We start from the raw sequence: 23121 nt of genomic DNA, 5'->3' as shown, positions 1-23121 counted from the left end.
AATACATTTACCCTGTCCTAAAATGGTGTGTAAACCAATGTGAAAATCAGAAATGTTACAGCATGATCATGTTGCACATAACTCATTTAGAAACATAAGCATTCACATTTTGGTTGTGCTTCTAAGTGTAATACACGATGCTTTTTGATGCTGTTCATGTTTTGTTTACATCAACCTTAAATTGTTTACCTTTTGTGATCAAATAAAATTATGTTTCATATTCTCAGACTACAGTATGTGAACTGTCATTTATGTGGTCAGAGAACAGTCTTTAACTGCTGAATGTAACTTTCACTTTCTTCAACATTAGAGTGATGGTGTGCAAGTAAACAAGAAAATTTACAACACACCCACTGCCTGCCAGTGATCCTGAAGTAGCTAAATGTGAGAACCTTCCAAACAAAATCCATAGAGATGTGGTTTGAAAAAGAGGTTAAAATACTAAGCAAAAGGCAATTTTAGGTCACTGCACCTCAGTATCATTAGTAGCATCAAACAGGTCTCTATTAACACGAAACAGTACAGATTAAACATCCTGAAAAGTACGTCAGTCAGTACAAACTAAACTGATGAACGCGCTATACGTCTCAATGTGTGCAAAAACTGAAAACCAACAGAACCACGCTACTTTTCTCCCAGTTTTCCGATGTAAACTAACGTGTACCTGATTAGTGGTGTCAGGCGGCAGGTTCTTAATGAGGATTTTCCTCCTGTTGCTCAGCTCCTGGCGAGTTTTGGCCAGCCTCTTCTCGATCTCCTCCGGCTCCAGGTCCGGCAGGTCGCGGAGGCTAATCCCCGGCTCGGAGGACTGCGCTGCCGCCGCCTCCTCATCCTCCGGCTGACGGTTCTCGGGGCTGTCCATCTCCGGGGAAAGTGCGCTCTCCCGGGCTAGAGAAGAGTGAACGCTCGGCGGCTGGATGGATGAGGCTGCCGCCATCTTGGGTAGCTGAGGGAAAAGTGAGAGAGAGAGAGAGAGAGAGAGAGAGAGAGAGAGAGAGAGAGAGAGAGAGAGAGAGAGAGAGAGAGGTGTGCATTAGTAAAAAGAGAGAAATTACCCCCCACCCCCCCGTATAAAATGCAAAAAAAAAAAAAAGAGGCAATTTTAATGAGTAAATTAAACCTATAAGTGTATTTATTAATTTCGGAGCAAAATATTAATTTTTATTCACTTACTAACCCTATTTTTCTATTTGCATAGTAATTAAATGATATACATGATCTTGACCTTATTAAGTCATGTTTGAATTGTTGCAGGTTACTGTTGTCTCTGACAATATGTTAATTTACATGTAAAATGAGTGTTTCAGGAAGCAGGAGCTAATGGATGACATTGTTTATTATGGGCAGTTTGCCGCTCTTGTGGTTTCTACCACGTCGAGCTGCACTTCGGACTCCTGGCGACCCCAACAGTCTGCTGAATGTATAGGAGCCAATTAAGACCCGTCAATACGCCATCACGTCATCAAACTAACGTAAGCTTCTCAATTATTGATAAGTGATCAAGTACTGTGGATCTTGCTTGATTTTTGGTTACGGCATCACTCATTTGAATCTATTTCAATTTTTTAAACAACAACGAGGAGTGAAGTGTTGACTATGTGCATTGTTCACAGCACTGAAGTGGTTAGTGTATGTACAATATTGTACATTTGCAGACAAAGAGACTCAGTTCTTATTTTTGTTCTGTAGTCTAATTAACACATTTCTTCTTTTGGTCAAAGACAGAGAGAAAGACATTCATTGGAGAATATCTCGAAACCACCAGAGCTTTCCTGTTCCCCATGTGCATAATGTGACCATGAATGGCTGTGTGCCTTCCCTCCTTTCTGCCCAAGTCATCCAGTGAATGCCAACTGAGCCTGCCTGCCTGCTTGCCTGCCCACCGTGGGTGGAAAGCTGCTCCTGGCAAACACAAGGGGAACAGAGCTCCCTGCCGAGTCCTCACAATGCCTATGTAGCTTCCGCAGGCTGCACGAGTCTCTGACAGACACACACGCTGTATACTCACACTCATAGGATGCATTCACACTCATGTAGGAACACAAACATGTCAACAAGCACACATCAACCCACTTAGGAAATATTTAGAGCGCGATTATGCAGGGGCCTGTAAGAGACGGTGAAATCATCCTCCATCATCCAAACTCCATGTTCTCTCTCGCCATCTGTGTGAAGTGCTTCTTGGCAAATCGGAGTCCAGACAATCACAGTTGTCAGTGGGTGAAATGATCTCACATTGCCAAGTGGCTGAAGCTGTGTAACTGAAACACACCGACTGTATGTGCACCCTTTGTATGAATATTTCAATAAAGCTTACGCTCAGTCCATTCCAGAGCTGTAAGGCTAAAGGAAAGGGCAATTTGTGTAATTTCACATAAAAGTAATAGAGGATGAACAGTATTTTTTTTCCTGTGAAAGACACGTGTTCATGACTCAGTTTTATGCTAAAAATCCAAGTCAAACATATGATGTAGTCCAAATGAAGAGGTTACAAATGCTCCTCCACCAGCATATAACCAGTTTTTATTGTTATTATTGTTGAAAATATGAGTAGGCAGCACTAGATTAAACTTGTTAAAACAGACAGTGGAGCTTTGTATTCATCTATTTGCTGATCAACAGAAAATGGATGGAAAATTTGGATAACTGATTAATTATTTCACTAATTTCTCCAGTACCAAACATTCTCTGGTTCCGTTCCTCAGTTGTGAGGGCTCGCTGCTTTACTGTGTCAGATAGTAAACTGAATGCTGTATCTTTGGGTTTTATGATGGTGGTTGGACAAAACACCACATCAGAAGATGTTATTTCATTTTCTGGGAAAACTCAATGGGTACTATTTTCTTTTATAGAAAAACTATTACTCAGTTAATCCAGACAAACTTTAGTTGCAGCCCTAATACAACATAACATTTTGAAGGTTAATATGATTCTCTTCATATCAGGTTTAATCATGTACTCCTGATCAACAGCAGGTTTTTTTTGTTAAGACTGTCCCATGTACACATAGCACAAACCTATGTCCTCTGACAAATGCTCCTGACCAACATGAATCTTATATGCAACCATGTCCAACAAACTCTGCAATCAACTGAAACAAAGACATTTTTTTATACTTGAAAAACACTGAGGAGAAGTCAGTTTTTGATCTATCCGTAGCTAATTCAATAGTCGGTGCCTACTGACAGATTGGGGGACATGAATCATTGAGCAGTGGTTCTCTGAAAAGACAGCAAGGACTTGCTTGTCACTTTCACAGGCTGATTTTGGAGACGCGTGAATCACTCCACTAAGTGCTAAACAACGTTTCCATGAGAGAACAATTAATTTGTTCTCTCAGTCCCCCTGGCACACACACATGCCAGAACTGTATTACACTCAAGGACACACTCCAACAAACACATACGCACGCACATGCATTAACTCATGTCAGTCTACAGCCGCCCTGCACAGTTACACAAACTCTGTATCTTTCAAAGTGTTTTACCTAAGCGCAAGTCAAAACCCATAATAGTTGGCTATGCTTCGCAAACCAAGGGAAAAAAAAAAAAAATGATGTTAGTCCCTCTCCATCTAAAACACAAGAGCCCTGCTGGTGCTTCAGCATGTCAGCCAGTGATTCACAGCCTTTCGGAGTGGGTGGGAGTAGAGAGGAGAAGAAGAAAGCGGGAAAATGTTCACCGCTGCTCACTGGGACTAAGAGTGTGAGAGCGTGGGTGGGCAGAGTGGCTGAACGGGCAAAGCAGGCACCTGGGATGTGCTCAGTGGGCGTGAGGATGGGATGAGAGGGGAGGAGAGGGATTTAAGAGTTCGGGGGGATGAACCCTAAATGGCAAAGTGGTTCATTGTGCATGGGAGTTGACGGTGAGTGTACATCCTGTGTGACTATGGACATCTCTCCCTGCAATCCTGTCGGGGACGCGGGAGGAGATGTAAAAAAGGACTGCATGCTCTCCCTCCATTTATGCTCTCATACATGATAACAGATGCAGTGTGGTGGTGGTGGCATGGCTTCCTTTCTCTTATAGCATTGAAGAGATTAAGGGACATGTGACCTACTAAAAACAGCTGACTTGAACCCACAGGGACAATATGCACGAGAGTTCCCTGTCCAATTCATGTCCTAATTACAGTGGTCATAAGCATACCTCTAAACCAGTGTGTCAGGGAGGCAACTTTTATGTGGCCAGCAAGTGAGTCAGTAATGAGAAAGTTGCATCTACATCTACTCTCCAATTTCAACCCAAGCAAAACTCAAAAGTGCAATTCTTTTAATGTCTTGATTCCTCTAAAACGGCCCCAATTCATTTTGTTAAACAAGGTAGTATTAATGCACAGTTGAACATTATGATCAAATCCCTCTTTGGCATATTGCTGTAAGGTTCATGTTATGTTTTCAGTTGTTGCACACATTTTCCACACATTTATAGCAAAACCCACATGATAGGACATAAAGCGCCGTCTGTCAAAGTGACTTCAAAGTTCTATAAATTGCTATCATGCAAGACTTAAGATGATCACAGTGCGAACATGTGTTTGGGAAACTGGGACTCTGGACTGCACAAAAATATGCTGCTAGTGCATGTCTGCCGTACTAGTTGGCAGGGCTGAGCGACTGACTGAAATGACCCGAGGGTGCTTGGACACCGAGCTCAGTGCTCTAATTCACAGTGTTTCGCTGGCAGGGAGCAGCAGGCAGCTTGAGAGAAAGAAGGAGAGCAGAGGAGATACAGTGGCAGTGGAAAGGAGACAAAGACAGGGCTATGTAGAGGAAGTATGAATGAAAGCCGACGAACTGATGGGGTTTATGGGACATGTCGACAGGCTGACAGAGACGTGGGGGGAGAGCTCTGTCTCTCCTTCAGCTCTCCACAGTGATGAACTACTTCCCTGCTGATGTTCAGTAAACTGAGAGCCCAGTGTGGCCATCGCTATTTTCACTATCCACCTCAAGGAGAAACAATTTACTTAGCTGCACTCTATGACCTTCTTTTAAAATAGACAAAGACACTGTACCTTTTCAGGAACCACCTATATTTACCTATTCTGTTGGTCATTGAAATTAAATGTGAGATTTTAAAAGATGTGATCAGATGAAAGTATCAAAGATGACTGACCATACAAATTCACAGAAGCTCTGTGTTAAATTATTAAATAAAATCGTTTCAATATGCTACAATCACAGTCCAGGTGTATCTCTCAGTATTAAAATAACTTGCTCACTGCATTGATGGTTATGTCATATACTGTAGCAGAGAGACTGGGAGCTGTAGTCTTCTCTTCCATCTCTATGGCGTCTAAAACAGGAACATAAATATCTTATTCCTTCTTTTTCTAAAATGTTGTAATGCTAAATAACAGGGTGATGGATAAGGTAACATGTTGGTGTTATTTTGGGGAAGTTATGATACTAAGTATGGGGAGATGGGGAAGGACATGCACCAAAGGTTCCCAGTCAGACACCAACTGGAGCTTTAAAAGGTTCATGTTTGGCACCTTAACCTCTAGGTCTTGAGGGCAGTCCTGATTTCTCCTTTCTAAAAAGGAAAACAAACACTTAAACAGCACACTGCTCTTTGCCCCCAAACCAAAGAAGCCTCTTGTTACGTTGTATCAGCACCATGTTGCCTCTCCATCTGTGGCTGTTTCCCAGATCCCCTGGCAGGAAACGCTGTAGGTACAGAAAAAACCCTCATAAAAAAATCATAGGTCTTCCAGGCAGTATGTACCACTATTCCTTCACCCACAAATTGCATGACCTATGTCCAACAGCTTCAAACATAAAAAAAAAAAACACTATCCTTGTGGAACTAAGTGCAGATTGTGGCTGAAAAACCATTTCATACTCTGAAATGCCCCATTTCTTGAAGTAGGGGTGAAGAGCTAAAATGGATATAGGAGGTTGGGATTTCTCAAACTTTACCAAGTCAGAAATGTTCTTTTCTACAAAAGCCATAGACCTCTGGTCCTTTGGTCCCTTTCTGTATTGTTATCTTGGCAGAAAAAGCAAAGGCTTTTGCTGACCCAATACTGAGATTTAACCACTGATTGTTAAATCTTAAAATATTCTCCAATATGACATTTTGATGAACTGTAGAAGAATTTTATTTAATAACGCATATTGTGACTGTATCAATTCCTGTTAGAAATTCTCACCATCTGCAGAGTTATTTGTAGAACATATTAAATCATTTTTACTGATGTAGTACTCTTTCAACAGGGTGGACACTGACACAGATGGATCTTCATGTTAAAGGATTGTCTCTCCATCTATTGGGTCAGACAGTTATCCCAGTTCGACAGCAGTAGAAGCAGACAGCTCTGCGAATCATTAAAAATGCTCCCTACCAAACAAGGCCAAAGCCCTCTAAAGAACAGCAATTTTGAGTGAAGGTGTCCTGAATGTCCCTGCATGAACCAGAGAGAATAATTAAGGCTGAAGAGGCATCAGACAATATTACTCAGCTGTCAGCGAGTAGGAATACAGGGCCAGGTATTGAAACAACACACAAAATCCCCAGCAGATAATCTCCCTGGCTTATCGGTGCAGGGCAGGTTGTGGGTGACCTGTTCCATAACCTCTTACAATAAGAACAAAATGGCTCAAATGACAATAGAAAAACACAATTAGCAACATGTGGGACAAAATATCAATGAGGGGATTATTGTTTAACTGTAGAATTTGTGTTTTTGCATTAAATGAGAAATCGGTGGCACTGTAAATACAAAGCAATACTTTCTTGGGTTCTGCATGGACATGGTTGTTCTTCAACTGTTCGTCAATTTCCACTAACAGTCAACACCAAAATGACAATCGATTATCCAAAATATGATTTCTTTCCATGGACAAATCTTTGCAGCTCTGAGATCAATAGCTCTGTTTGTTAAAATAACCTGACATCAGCTAAATTATGACCTCATTTTGGGGATCTATGAACCCAGCTAAGATCTACTGAGGCTTTAAAAAAAAGCCCGGCAGAACAAGTCACCGTTCAAATTTCTAAATAAACATCAAACAGCCAACAAACAAATCCATTTTCACCAACAGCGGGTAGCTTTTTACATCTATATGCTATGATACACACACTACATGCAAACAGCCCAGCACCAAACATAGGACAGAACGAGTTGATTTAGCATAGCTAAACTTTAATATTAGCACAGCGAAAGTTTAACGTTAGCTAGCTGGACAAAAAACCGAACACCTAACTTGGACGCAAGGGAGAGTTTAGGATGCATGTTTTTCTCACGAGTTGATATAAATGAATAAAACAGCGAATCTTTGACTTACATTCATCATCATGTGCCCAGAAACACGACTCCAATGGTATAATCTTGCTCCTGTCTCCTGGGGGTGCTAAAAGGTGAGGTCCTACGTTTGCTAACATGTTAACTATAACAACTTCTTAAAGGATAATGTGTTAAGTTAGTGTTTCTCTGGCGGTCGCGGCGTTCTTCGTGTTCTTAAAAAGCAACTAAATATAAATAAATGACAGTTGTCAAAACTGGGTAGATGGTTTCCAAGATTTAAACCTTTCAAGCTTTTTGCTACATCCCAATCAATGGTGTTGCAACAGGTGTTAAGATTTTAACTATGGAGAACGTTTCTTGTGACATCACTCATTTGGGCGTGGCTTGAACTGCAACATACTTTTAAAGGGTAATTACACCGATTTTATACATTTAAGTCTCTTAACTGGTCTTGGGAAGTACTACTGAATGTGTGAGGGGGAAATTGTATAGATGAAGGTTTTTGTGGCTCCAGAGGGAGCTGCATTAATTCTAATAAACTGCCTAATATGATGTCACTTGAGGCAACACTGGTTAGGGCTGTTTTTCTGACTAGGGGATGTTGACAAATCACAGAAAGTGGTTAACCCTAGTGTTGACCTTGTAGTCACACCTGATAAACAGCCTAAACTAGCTTTGTTGTGTTATGTATCTGTAGCAGTTCATGGAGCCAACTTAGAACACATACAAATAAACCGTGTATAGCTCCTATACAATGATCTAAATCCATTGTATTAGTGTTAATATTGGATTTAATTTGATGAACCTGCCAGTGGTGGTGTATTTGCAGTCTATTTGTAGCTGTTGATAATTAGGGTTTAAACATTGTGACGTGAACGCATAACGCACCCAAATCGCAGACCGAACTGTCAGTGGTCAAGTTGCATTCTGGGTAGCGTAGGCACCAGATTTTGACAAGGAAAAAAGAAAGAATGGAATCAAAAATATATTTTCTACATCGATTTACATCTGCTTAGCTATATAATTCAATTTAGATTTGCCCTTTAAAAAATACACAATAGTGGCTAAAAAAATAAACAGGAATAACAAAAGACAGATAATTTAAGTGTAAAATGGACTTTATCACATTCACATTGCAATAAATCTCAATTTGATAACTTTATATGATACATGAGGGGGGTGATGTACACATGTTCCTTCAGTACATTAATTAATGAAATTCAGAGTGTTCTGTATAGACACACATATACTTGTTTACAACGGCTGGTAAATACTGTTTAAAAGCTCTCCAGAAAATATGCTTTTAACATCAAACCACTTCGGAGAAAACAATTTGCCCAACATACACACATATGGGATGATACACGCAAGACTGCATTTGATCTACAGATAGCTGGGAAATGCTACAAGACTGCGTCAACTGAACCAAAATTATGTACCATATAAAGTGGTGAAAACAGGAAAATTATCAATTTCAACTTTGGTGATGAACCTTTCTGTAATTCAAATTAAATAATTAATCCACTACAAATAAGACTACTCTGTTTTAAATTATTTAGCAATTTTCAGGTGGAAGTTTAATGAGTTCACATTGAGTGTGCAAATGTAAATATTCTACTGAAGTGTTAAGCACACTAAAATGATTGTAAATGAAAATGGCTGACAGTCTTTAGTAGCAACAGAGCCATCGCACGGCTTACAGCAGTCTCCTGTAAACCTTGAATCCACTACTAGGTTCTTGTTTTGGCCATTACCTCAGTGAAAAGATGTTGTACCGTTATTTTGCAATTCTAAATCAGTTCATGGAGAGATAAGGTTTTCTTTAACATTTTGAAGACACACAATAAAACTTTAAAAACTAGAAGTCTCTCAAACATAAAAGTGTGTATTAATTTTTCCAAGTACTGACTTCCATCCAATATGGACCTAAAGAGAAATAAATCTAAAAAAAAAAAAAACATCCAAGGCATCAAAAATATAGTGAGACACCATGAACAGACAATTCAAAATATCAACCCAAATATCTGAGCATCATTTGAAGCATACGTTATCTTACCAACATAAAAAATGGAGTGTACAGGACATTAATAGCTATTTGTGATTTCTGTATTTACACTTCATATTGAATCTCTGAAGAACAATAGACATTTTGGCACCCAGAAATGAACAGATGCCACACAGACATGATTTGACCTGTTGAACAATCAAACCCATGAAGCACAGATCGGGTCAAGTGACTCTTCATCAGAATAAAAATAAGTGGATTTCTCAATCATAATAATTTTCACCTATAATTCTCTAATACTATCTTGAAAAAAATACAATAATGCATGAAAATATTCCAGGCGGATACTCATTCTTTCCTCCCTCTCTCTCTCTCTCTCTCTCTCTCTCTCTCTCTCTCTCTCACTCACACAGACAGACACACACACACACACATACACTTGTACACAAAAAAACAAAAGTTAAACTAGAGATGTGTAGAAAAGACATTTTGAGTGGTTAACCACAGAGGAGCTGACAGATGGGTGTAACCTCTGTACATCAACAGCAGCATCTCTCCCTCTTTCACTCTCTTTGACAAGAAGGAGATTCCATCTCGGGCATGAATGGAAATTTAAATTGATTTGCACAAAATCCAGTACACAACCTCAACACACGTATAATATCAGCTTGGCCTCAGAGGCAAAAATTTGTGGTAAAATAAGGTGAAAAAAAACAACAACATTCTGTTCTGTTCTGGTTTTTCTACTGGGGCAGTTAGAGAGGACAGCACTCAATCTCTGAAAATCTCGTAGGACCTCTGTGATGGTCCCCAATTATCCTCACACACCAAATCCCCAGCAGTGACTAAAGCCAGGAATGTTTTGCCGGTGTTAGTGTCGCTCCTCCCTCCTCCATCCTCAGGAGGCTTTAAAAGGCCAGCAAGCATACAAGTTCTGCCTCCTGATACAGAGGACATGTCCAGAATGAGGACGTTTGCAACTTGTTCGGCACAGCACATCTTACCTCACCAGAAGACAAAAGCACCTCTGTGATTCAAAACTGTGAAAACACACAGTAAAATGTGCTACATCTCAAACACCACTTCCTCCTAAATGCTCTGACACAGGATGTGGTTAAGGCTCATTGTTTTCATTTTTTTTTTTTTTTTTTTAAATCAATGTCAATATATGAAATATAGCTGGATTTTTTTGAAAGGAGCAGAACTGATTTTGACTCGGATTTTAGGTCCATGCTCATCTACAAAATGTTTCTTACTTTAAGGGGACACTTGTCACTACACTATATGGTAAACAGGATCCTCTAGTGGAGAGAGGATGCTTCTGGTAATATGTGGACAGACAAATGGAAGAAAAATGCAGATGAGCTGCTGATTCTGCTGCTGAAGTGACACAACATTGAGAAAAATATTTAAAAAAAAATAATTAAAATGTCAAGTGTTCACATGGTCTGTTGTTTTACCAATATTAAAAAAAAAAAAATCGAAATAAACAACCATTCACTGTTTTTTTAGGGAATTAAAAACTGAAAATAATGAGCCCTAAATATGATGCGCTGGTTATGGGAAGGGGGTTGGTACGTGTGACTATCCTGACTGCTGTCTTGTTTGTGTTGGCGACAGCTGTTTGCTCATCTGTCTTGAAAATCTACCTCTTTAATAAATAGTAGAAAAATAATATTTTCCTTTTTTTAAGTGTTTCTTCCTGTTTTTATGTGATTCACTGAAGAATTTTCCTACTTTGAAGTTCACAGATATTCATGGAAATGTCCAAATATCTTCCCAAGCCATTTTGTGAGACCAGCAGCTTACTCCTTTGGATAAAGGCAAAAAGTTGGCAGTGTCCATCTGCAGAACCAAGGAGAGTAAAGCTGTAATAGAGTTCATAGTATAATCCCATATTAGATCCACATAAGTGTTGGAAAGTTGATATCTTTTTCTCTTCAGAGACGTCCAGCAGTTTTCACAAATGAAAGGAGTGTTCTGTTCCCCTCATCACAAGTGGGCTTAGTGGACAACCTGTATGGGGACTGGGATGAAGCCCTGAGGCAACAAGCGTCCACATCAGGCTCTAGATTTAATCTGATTATCCACTGATCCAACACAGTGTTTGCACTGGCCTTCCATGTGAAAGTGAACAAGTTTGTCCTCCCTCTAGGCTTTTAGGTTCCAGTTGTGTCCTCTCCTCACTGAAGGCCAGTGAATGAACTCAAACAGTGCTGTGTTTGCTCCCAAAAAATGTTGTATGCACATACAGCGTCCTGAATGCCAAATATCTTCAGAAAACAAACAAAATTTCCCATTTGGTTATTTCCACTGGCCCAGGTCTCCTCATTTTCGGTGTTTGTAAAAACTGTGTACACTTCAGAGGTTTTAGATTGGGATCAGTGAAGAAAGAGCTGAGATGGAGATGTTGGCACAATGAGACCATGAGGCCCATATTAAGAAAAGATCCACTCGGGGCGGGGGTCCCAGAAGCGCAGTGGCACCATGGGGTTTGAGTCCAGATGTGGCGTCTCACTCCCTCTGTCCATCCTGACAGTACCCACTGTGTAATCAAGCACAAATGTTTTTTTTAAAAATAGTCTTTAATAAAAAAAAAAGTTCCATCCTTGGCAGGAGGTGCAATGCCATGCTGAGGATCAGCACTCAGCGTCCACACTGTGCACGGTGACTGCAGCTTGCAGGTGGTGCGTGTGCAGCGGGTGGTGGTGTGTATGCGTGTGCCGGTAGGGATGAAACTTGTGGCTGAGCAACGCAGCCGTTTGGGGAGGTGTATCCAGGTCGAGGTCGTCATCGTGGTTACCAACGTCGACGCCTGCTGAGAGCGGATCGTTGTTTCCCGGTGGATTCTCGCTGTCCTCCTGCGGACTCATGGTGCTGTAACCTGGATACAAAAAATATGCAGAGTTTGGCATTACTGGACTTGTTATCTTACAACTCTTTCCTCTAAAAAAAACCTTTAAGTTATTCCATAGCCTCAATCTTTTCAGTGTGCACAGCCCTGATGTGAACCAGTTGCTCAATCTCAGGGTCATGACCTCACATGGGCTCACTGAATGTGCAGATGGGGCTGTGCGAAATTTGTGGAAAATTTGATTGTCCGATATCACTGACAGATTTGATTTAATGGGCTTGTATCACGTTTTCCATGTAATCAATTTGGAGCTGCGTGCACACTCATGAAAACAGACTACAGAGGTATGCCACACTCATTCTTATGACTTAAGACTTAAAAAGCCTAAAGGTTGGATCATGAGCCTGAAATTGTTGAGCAACCTTGCCCCTACTTGTTACCTGTAACACACTAATTCATTTTTAAGTCTTTCCCCTACTGCCAATCAAGGTTCAAACTAATGCCATTATTACCAAATTTATATTTTTATTATTTTTTTAATTGATCATTTAGTCAATAAAATGTCAGAAAAAAAAGTAATTTGCCAAAGTGTAGTAATATTTAAAATGTATTAAAACCCATATAAAAACCCAGATAATCAGTTTAACTCACTTATCATTTCAGTACAACTTGGCTCTTGAGAATTTTAAAACCTGAAAGTTGGGTCCTGAGTAATACATTTTTGAGAAATCCAGTGTTAACCCCTACTAGTAAATCCCTTTATCTTCATGTTTCACGTTTACTCTACAACTTAAATTCACAAAAAACACAAAACCTCATTGGTTTGTAGAGAATCCTGCACAAACCAACCACATTAAGTATTATATATAAGCCTCATTCAAGCACTGGGTAGAAAGGGAAAGGATTTTGGCATAGGTTTGTGTACAAAGAAATGGAAGACAGCATGAAAGAAACTACTCAGCAAATGACGCCCTCCAGTCATAGACATTCAACACAGAAACATGCTTGTGGATACAGGCTAACACACAATGTTTCTGAAGCCTTACATTTATGGTGCACTGACAACTAAATATCCCTGTTGGGCATTTTCTTCTCCATATGTATTCAGCTTTCTCACTACAACTTGAACACAAAAGGAGCATACATATTTATGACCACTTTCCTACATATCTTGCACATACGTTTAGCCTGAGGAGACGGCACCCAAAGCCAACATGGCAGTTCGGATACATGGGTAACTGGAGCAGTGGGGGGGTGGGGGGGTGTACTGCTGTCACAGTGAAAAGGGATTACTGGGTCAAAAGACCAAGTAAATAACAGATTGAACATAAGGAGACTAATATTTTATTATACTAAATTCTGATGAGTGACAATTTTAACATTTATGCAAGGCCAAACCTAACTGTAAGTTTCTGACGATTGAGATAATAAATCGACTCCTCTGACTGTTCAAAGCTCCCAGAAGCAAAATTTCATGAAAGCCTTGTAGTTCTGTGTTTATTCAGTTTGCTTAATTGCTTACATTTTTCATTTGAACTCAAATTCGACACAACCCTTCATCTACTAAGTGGGCTTCGTCACCGTCAGAGCCATGAAATTCGTCTGAAACACATAGTGTGACTATAAAAAAATATTTGGTAGTTGATCTGGAAATAAACCCATTTTCCTTAATTCCTTTAGCACCGTGTTTTTTTAGCTTCTGAAATGACACCAGCAACATTCAGCACGATGGGAACATCTGCTATTACTATTCGAGCAAATAACCCTGTAAGCCTGAGTGCCTCAACGATTATATTTATAGAAGAATCGTTGCCATTTTGGATGATGAAACATTAAACCTCCACAGATACTGAACCAAGTGATTTGTGAGGATGTGTCTGTGTATGTGTGCGTGACGGTGTGTGTGTGTGTGTGTGTGTGTGTGTGTGTGTCATGCAGGCTGAAGGCGGTAGCCAGATGTATATGCATTTGTGTGGCCTTGTGTCAAATTGATCTCCCAACAACCTTTTTCTATCCTATACAGTCTAAACATCACATATACATATCTGATCCTTAAGATTCTTGTCAGGGTTTTGTAGCAGAAACCTTGTGTTGTATTGGCTGTATCCCCAGGCAAATGCTTAGTAAGTCCAGAACCAAGTCAAACTATAAACAAACCTAAGAGTTCCCAGCCATGCTAGCAGCTCTATGAGGCTGTAATTAGTGGTGCTTTGGGATAAATGCTAATGTCCGTATGCTAGCACTCTAGCATTCTAATATGTATTGTATAGGTTTTGTTTAGCATATTCACCATCTTAGTTTGGCATGTGTCATGATAACATTTGCTAATTAGCATAAAAACGAAGTGTAACTGAGTTAGTTTTCAAAGTATTCTGCCATAAACTTAAAGTATAGTAGCCATAAACAAAGTATTGGACAATTTAATTTTCATTAAACTTATGATGGAGCTAGATGAAAAGTACATGGAACACGAATGTGGACCAAATTTCATTAATTTATTGAGATATTTCAGTCACAGACCAACCAACCAACACTGGCATCCCTATCTTCCTGTCATTTTTAGTGCTGTATATCCTGTGATATAATGTGATACAATAGAAGGTAATGTATAACCCACACGGTGGCATCATGTAAACTAAGGAAATGTCCTTCGTGGTGTTCTAAAATCCTGTACTACAGTCGAACTGAGAAGCTTTCTCACAAGTTTCCCTCCCTGATTCTCCAAAGATTAGCCTGGCTTTGATACCAAAAGAAAGAAAGCAGACAAAGACACAGAGAGACAGAAAAATGAGCGGAGGGAGAGACAAGGAGAGAAAAAGAGAGGAGGGGGGCTGAGGTAGGGATAGAGGAAAGGGGGGATTAAAGGAAAGGGAGGGATGGAGACTTCAAAGAAGTTCCAGACTTGGAAGATGCCAACTTCAGCACAGTTTATCCCTCTTTTCCCCAAAGCAAGAGCCAGAGTTCTAGGCAGGTCTACAGCTAACCATGTCCAGTTGACAATTCTCAGCTGAACCAGGAAAGGAAATCAAATCCCTCTTAAAGCCAAGAGATGTGGAGAATCAGTAAAAAGTATTGCACCTTTGAGATTTCTGCACATTTAGAGATCTTTCTTTTAACAGCTGGAAACAAATACTAGAGACAGTTTAATGACAAGTGAAAGACAGTGTTATTAGATGTGTGACAAACTGAATGAGATGTTGATTTATAAAATAGTTTGTTATCTTTGGGGAATACTCTTATTCGCCTTCTTGCAGAGAGTTAGATTAGATGTCTGTGCGTTGAGTGCACTACCACCATCAGCCGGTTATTTTAGCTTAGAATAAACACCAAACTCCAAAAGGTTAAAAAAAAATCCACCTACCAACACCTGTAAAGCTCAATTAACATGCTACATTCTGTCTGTTTATTCTGTATAAAAAACAAACTCTAAAAGTGACAATGTGTGGTTTTACAGGATTATGTGTTCTTAGCTGAGACCAGTAACTGGCTAAGCTTTACTGTATATACAACCCAAAATGCAAAACTCTCAAACTACTCCTGTAACTTGCATAATGTACATTGTGGCTTTAGGATTTCTAATCCAATGCCAAAATATAGAAATGGTACACAAATCATTCTCCTCCTCCTCTCATCATCTTTTTTTTTTTTTGCATAACAGGTCTGGAAGTATGTGACTTGTAAAAGTGAATTTCTTTGTTATTTTGAAGATGCACAAAACACCATACAAATGTAATGATATGTGCTTCCTCTTCTCTCTACGTATGACTGATACTGCACATTGCCCTTGAAAGTATAAACATAAACACTATTATGTTAGGGTGTGTGGATTAAAGTTGGAGATTTTATATACGTATGCATTTATGCACACTGCTCATTTTGCACTGAGTAGTTCTAACCATCTCCTGGAAGCTAATACTGCAGCTGAAAACCACCATGGTCAAACAGCACTATGTATGTGTGCGTCACTCACTTAACAGATTTAATGCTCTGATCCTTCGGCGATGGTTTGTGTCTGTGTGTCACACCCTTATGCAGTATGAGTGTGTGGACTGTGGTGGGAGGGCACCTTTGACCAAGCAGAGAAGAGCAGCAACTTTGTTGCGTCAACTTATGAGTTTGTTTTACTCCCTGACGGACTTACACCCCCTCTCTCCATTATTTCAAACTCATCTGCCTCTCTGTCCCTGTCCTCTTGCCCTTTCATTTCACTCTAATTTCCCCTCTTTCATCATTTTTGCATGTTTGCATCTCTGCACTTGTCCTTAATTTTCAGCTTTTTCTTTCCCATCCCCAGTTACACAACATGAGATAGTCTTTCCCGTCCATTTCTCATCATCGCCCTTTTTATTAGGCCTTTTTAATCACTGAGTTATGCTCTCTCTTTAGTCATTTTATAATACGAGAAAAACAATTCAGGTGTTGTTCATAAATCATATTCCAGATTACAAACTTAAATTTATTCAATATTTCTTCTTCAAAACATTCCTTCAAAAATGTGTAGCTATGTAAAAAATCACTGTAAAAATATGCTATGCAGGAGAGTTGATTATAATCTTTAATGAACTACAGAGAAAATAACACTTCAATCACTACAGATGAGCTCATCTTACTAATAAATTAATTTTCTCCATTCCTCTACAGCTCTATCCCACATGTCTTTATCCTCCCTAGTTTAAGCCGACTCGTCTTTGTTTCACTTTAGCCCACTCTCCTCCCTTCATACTCATCCTCTCTGTCATCATCAGTTATGTAACAAGTAACAGAGACACTCATCGCCAGGAAGTGGAGTGATGCCACATGTAGGTGGTAAGAGCCCCTGTGGGTGAAACTATCCATCCACGCTCATCGAGTGTCAGACTTACAAGCTCCACAAATGGTTACGGTGAACACGAGCAACTCTCCCAAAGCTAGAGACGAGAGAAAACAAGGTTCTGAGCTGTGATATAATGAAAAGAACAAGCCAGGAGCTGAACCGCTGCCAGTGAATTGAGAGCTAACTGTGGATTTGAGACTGTAACATTCAAAAGGGAATAATTTTCATTTAAAAATCTAAGCCCCAAATCTGATTTTTGACAGTGTAGTTTAAATCTATCTTGTTAAGGTTTTACGCTCTATTATAAGTATGCTCACATGCACATTATTACCTCGGGTTTGACTCTTATCCTGGTTTTGATGCCTGTTCACATGATCATAATAGACTCCAGGTTTATGATCATCTGTTTATATTTGTGTATTCATTACTGATCATCTCAGCCACTACGCTCTGTACCAACAAAGAATCTTCAGAAACCTGGATAAGGTGTTATCATGTCACAGTATCCCTCCCAATTTCTCTGGGTGGCATATCCAGGTCTCTCAAAACCTGGTTAAGACCGTATCCACGTTTCTGACAACAAGATAAATCTGATCATAACCAGGATACTAGTGCGCATGTGAAAACTCTGCATGTTATTAAAAGATGCCCGTTTTAGAGGAAGTATTTAACTTCAATGTTCTGTCACTTCTCTTCTCTTCTCTGCCTGAGTCACTGTGGGAGACGGTTAATCAAGGTAATCCAGACATTCTTTATCTTGTGTCTTCCAGCTCTTTCTTAGGGATCCAGAGGCTTTCCCAGACCGGACGGGGGTATGTAATCCCTTCAGCATATTCTGAGTCTACCCTTCCGAAACCTTAACTGGCTTCTTTCCACACTAGGGAACAGCGGCTCTATTCCAAGCTCCCCCTGTATATCTGAACTCCTCACCCTGTCCCCAACAACGAGCCCAGAAAACCTGCACTTGTCTCCCTAGGCAACTCAGGAGAGTCCACCTCCTAATCCAGGAGTTTGGTACGGCACCTGTTGCTGTCTGTAGCCGTGTTCTTGAGCCTACGTGGTTGTGGTTGTGGTTGTGATAAACAAAATTTTCGAACAACTCAAGTGGCTAACACTTATTTTGTGCAGGATTGGGCCTGTTTCGTAACCAGTGGATGACTGACTCATTCTCCACAGAGCAGGTTATTTTAGATTTAACTGTCTATTGTGTAACACCATGACAGAGCATGAACGTGACGTGGAGGAAATATTGCTAGAATCACTTCCATGGTAAACTTATCATGATTAGGTTTCATCTCCAGAGAGTGAAAAGCAAGTAAAACTAAGCCCACATAGTGTAATTTTCTTTTTTTAACCAAACAATACCCAATGCTTGTTGTGACTCAAAACTCAGCTGTCACTGAATATCAACTTCCTAAACAACCATGGTGACTTCAGCTTGACCACCATCCATTGTAGTATTTTTAGTCCAGTTTGAAAGGATTTCCATCATTGACAACCCACATAAAATCCATGTAGCTATTAGTAAGTAAGGGCGATTTTATAAGTAGTAATTTTTGGTTTGACACATCATTATTGGCATTTCATACAGAAACTACTCTGCTGACATACTGCAGGACAGTACGCAGAGAGCACAATTATTAGTTTTGAGTGTCGACACGTTTGTGTTTTGTTTGTTTTTTTTGTAAACCTCCCCACCTTCATGTTAATCTATGCATAGGGCAGAGAAACAAAATGTCTTACCATGGTCGCTCTCTGTCCCGGATCGACCCCAGTACCGCCGTCTCCGTTCAGGAGTGTGTGTGTGTCTCTCAATCACCGCAGCTATAAATCTAGTGTTACTGACTGAAAGTGAAGAGAAGACACAGGTCAACACAAAAGCGCAGTTAAGTGGTACTCAAATATGTCTAGTGTGAAATAGCCATACGTGATTACAGTACTGTAGCGTTCAAGCCATTATATTTTAATGTTTCTCCATCACATGTCAAACAGAACTTACTGATTCCTCGGTCTTCGTGGCTGTCTTCATCTCTCTCATCTCTCTCATTATCCAGGTTAGACATTCTCACTGACATTTCTGGAGCAACATGGAGGTGAGCAGAGTGGGAGGAAAGAAGCAGAAGGCTCAGATGAGATAGATGCTACTATTCTTAAACTAATGAGGTATTACAAGCATGACAAGTAGGAATGATATGTGAACAGGGTTTCTGTATTAAGCCACAAACTAATGGCAGAGGAATTGCATCTAATGAATTAATTACATTTGATTAATTACATTTTTTTTAGAACATTTATTAGAACAGTTTCCTTGACAACAAGTCTCACGTAACTTTTCATGAAACAATAATGTTTGTATGGAAGAATACAATACAAAGACATAAGTCAGGTTATAGAAACTTTGAGATTCACCCCCCAATCATCCCAATAGAAATTTACACTATGTTCACTTTGCTTGGTACACTATAACAGAAGACCATCTTTATGAATAAGTGCCCAGACTTGCAAACTTGAGGTTATGTACAGTTGATAGCCTTGAGTCTTTGGGTCCATTGGCCCAAAGTAGATGGAGCTTTATTCAGTTTATAGTAATCATTTAATGGGCTAATAACACAAGAGCTCTGGGCACATATAATTTGTTATTCTCTTAGAGATGCATTGCCTGGAATAAACAGACTGTAAGTTCAGAGTTTCTCTTCATTTACGTCCTCTCAAAAAACATGAGATTTATTCCAGAAACAGAGAGGATTACTTTTATTGTTATAGTTGGCTATAAGTGGTGGTGTTTCAAAAAATCTCATTCTCAGCTTCCAACCAAATTCTTTCCAAGTTGAGCTACTCTACCACATTGAGGCCTTCTCCCACTCCTGTTGACCTCTATTTACTTTTCACATCTAATGTATTGTCTGTTGAGTCAATGTAAATCTTACACAATATTATTGCCCTCTGGGGTATTTGTTTCTCAAACGTCTCTAACCAATACTATTCAAAGTACTTTTAATTTAGTGTAGCTCCTTGTGTGTCTCCAAATAGTCTCTTATCTGTAAGTTTCAGTTCATTAGATGCAATACCATACTGGGCCTGTAATGCCTTGAGAGTTGTTCCATTAAACAACTGATTCACTGTCATCAGATCTTTCTCCACTCAATTAATAAAACCACTATCCACAAATAGAAGCAATTTTTTTGCCATTCGTATTATTTCACTTGCCCTTGCCTTTGATCGTACAGTTGTGTAATGTTGGTGCAACCTGCAGCTGCAAACATACCCTACACAACCACCCACAAACACAACGCTGAGTATTGTGACTTTATGAGCCAATTCCTCAATTGAACGCCTTGTGATAAGATAACCACCATCGATTCTAAGTTGTTTACCAAACTATCAAACTTAAAGTGACTTGGACCGAAGATTCTTAATGAGGTTGTAATCTTGTTTGATGTTTTTGTCAATATTGCTGAGTAATTACACAAATCATGCAGCAGCAGCTGCTGCTACTGTGCTATGCTAATGTCAGCTGTTTAGCAGCAACAGCACTCGCCGCACTGCTTGTTAATCATGCTGCTTTAAAACTTTCTTTCTTTCTTTCTTTGATATTTACAGAAATGTCAGCATGTGAAGAAGAAACTGTGAAGGTTAAAACAAGCAGATAGACTTTCATAGTTGCCAAAAAACTACAATTTCAATTTCATTGACCTGTAAGTGGCAAGGTTTGACTTTAACTGTAAAAAATATGTGTATATGTGAGAGAGAATCCAACTATCAGTCATACGTACCCTGCGCCGCCAGTGGTGACATGTGCTGGTGCGAGCGCCTGTGAATCTGGTGTCTGTAAGCATACACAGCCAGCACCAACACCATGATACATCCCATAATGCCCCCAGCAACTGGACCCACAGGGGCACTCTTGATCATGTTCAGAGACGCCACCTCCTCATCTGCTGAAGAAAGAGAGAAGAGAGAAGCACGGGCAGAAGGTTGTTTAAAGAAGTTACAAAAGATTTCAGATGGCTCGAGAGGTGACATTACAATAAACTAGTATCAAACAGCTCGGGCTCCGATCACAACTCATGCTGCGATGCTGGCACATTTTCTATTATTTTTTTCTATTCTCTAATCAGAGAGAAATGCCACAGAAAAATTATTCAACAGCAATCAAACAACCAGTTCCCCTTTTGAAAAAAACTGATGACAGAACTAAAGGAAAAATAACCAAGCAACAGAAAAGTTTCGGTCTACACCTACATAAGTCACATTTCTGCTGCCTCAAGGACCAAGGAAATAATTAGAATTTTGTCTTCTTCTGTTGTTGCTTGTTTATTTCCTTACTGTCTGATATAAGGCCCCACAGTACATCTAGGAACAATGTCTCATTACTCGGAAAATCAAGCTAAAGCACTATACGTGAGCACAAGTTCCTGAATTGAGACATGCTGATGAGTCTGAATGGCTCAGCCACTCTGCACACAAAAGAAAAATCACAATATTTGCAGAGGAAATGATGTATCTGATCTTTCTTTGGAGTAAGCATCTCACCTAAGAGCCCCAGACCGTCCGCATAGGGACTCTTGGCGCCGACGATGCCTCCGAAACACTCCTTCTGCAGGGCACAGTATGGCTTGTCCAGATGAGTCTTACCATCGCTGTCCACCATGCACCACTCACAGTCCAACACGCCGAAACAGTCACTGAAACAGGGCGCAGAATAAAAGACATGAAAGTAATACTCATGAACAGCTAACACTTGAAAAAATCTGAAGTTTTTTAGAGATTGGCCAAGTGGTTCTTGACCTATAGATGTAGGAATACTTTCTCTACATTTTTTATGTATTTATTTGGACAAACTTAGACAGGAAGTCAGCACTGTATCACTGATAAATATTCACAATACCTACTAGTAGTTTCATTAAAATTGCTTTAGCCTCTCTTTTTTCTCGCTCCCAAACACTTGTGTGTATCATGCAGAGTGACAAAGTCAAGTGTCTGGGAATTCAATGTTAACATCAATGCGAATCTACACTTCCCATTTATTGCCACTGGGTGGAACTATGCTTTGCAAGTAATATAAATGGTAGCTTTATGTGTCTCCATTGTATGTGTCTGCAGGCATACGGCTCTGTAAGAATGTGTTGGTATATAATGCGAATGTGTGTGGTTTAGTGTGTGTGTGTGTGTGTGTGTGTTTACCTGCTGGTGTATCTCTGGCTACAGCGCGTGTTGATGCACTGGGGCAGGGTATCATGCAGACTGGGATCAATCACATTCAGACTGACTGGCTCCTGATGCACCTCACAGCTGGGGTTCCTGTACAACACAAAGACACAATCATAACACACACAAGGTGAAAATGCAGAAAGGTGGATGTACAGCACATGTTTTTGGTCAAAACATTCAGCCAACTAAATCCTTCCAAATCCTAGCATGAAACACGATTACACTCAACAAAAGCAAACACAGTAAAACTGACATAAAAAGAAAATCCAAGCATAAACATGCAAAGTAACATCTTTGGCATGTCAATGTATGCAAATCAGCTCTAAAAAGGACAAACATCAATGCTGCTCGACACAAAATAGACAGTGAAAAACGATAATTGCACGTCTTCCTGAAATAAAAGAGGAATTGGCATTTGAAACATTGACGAGCTGTCAAAGGCTGCTGATGGTTGATGAACGGAGGTGGGTAAAACAAGAGAGAGAGAGGGAGATGTGAGAGGCAAACAGCATGATGGACAGAGTGGCAAAAACAGTAGAGGAAAAGACAGACAGATAAAACGAGAGAGAGAGCGAGAGAGAGAGAGAGAGAGAGAGAGAGAGAGAGAGAGGGAGAGAGAGAGGGAAACACCAACAAACATTTACAGAGCTCCGAAGGTGTTTGAAGCACGCAAGTGTCCACAATTAAATTCATAAGGACAGGAATATGAAAGGGACGCATTTCAAGACAGTCAGGTACAGAGACTACAGACTACGTTTTCACTGAAACTCGGTCATTAGTGCTGAATATTACTGATAGAAAGCTTGTTTACATTGAAGACATAAGTAATAGAGTACTGCAACTCAGCATAACCTGGTATGCTCCAACATTCACACCAAGCATGCTAACTCTTTGTAGCCTTAATCAGTATCCCCAGTGAAGGGGTTTCAAACAAATCAAACAAAATAGTAAAATTAACACGAATAACAAAGATTTTAATAGAAAGTA

The 23121-nt window shown here is 39.9% G+C and overlaps 2 protein-coding genes across 3 annotated transcripts in view; both read right to left on the bottom strand.

Moving 5' to 3' along the window:
- Positions 1-937, bottom strand: part of raver2 (ribonucleoprotein, PTB-binding 2) — an 87818-nt gene extending 86881 nt beyond the window's left edge. The window contains exon 1 of the mRNA XM_023394575.2: positions 665-937. Within this exon, the coding sequence (XP_023250343.2) occupies positions 665-937 (273 nt within the window). The remainder of the gene's footprint in view (positions 1-664) is intronic.
- A 7414-nt stretch (positions 938-8351) lies between these two features.
- The window catches only part of cachd1 (cache domain containing 1), an 86446-nt gene continuing 71676 nt past the window's right edge, over positions 8352-23121 (bottom strand). The window contains exons 22-27 of one of the 2 annotated variants that reach the window (XM_023394576.2): positions 22108-22224; positions 21457-21608; positions 20697-20861; positions 18923-19000; positions 18667-18768; positions 8352-12140 (exon numbers count right to left, since the gene is read on the bottom strand). In XM_023394576.2, coding sequence (XP_023250344.1) covers positions 11896-12140; positions 18667-18768; positions 18923-19000; positions 20697-20861; positions 21457-21608; positions 22108-22224 — 859 coding nt within the window. In that variant the 3' untranslated portion in view covers positions 8352-11895. The remainder of the gene's footprint in view (positions 12141-18666; positions 18769-18922; positions 19001-20696; positions 20862-21456; positions 21609-22107; positions 22225-23121) is intronic. The other variant, XM_023394577.2, reaches the window with a different exon arrangement.

Source organism: Seriola lalandi, unplaced genomic scaffold, assembly GCF_002814215.2.
Source record: "Seriola lalandi dorsalis isolate HSWRI2012SDOR001 ecotype SW California unplaced genomic scaffold, Sedor1 jcf7180002054949, whole genome shotgun sequence".
NCBI classification, from domain to species: Eukaryota; Metazoa; Chordata; class Actinopteri; order Carangiformes; family Carangidae; genus Seriola; species Seriola lalandi.
The sequence above is the reverse complement of the archived record's forward strand: the minus strand, read 5'-3'. Positions and strand labels throughout refer to the sequence as shown.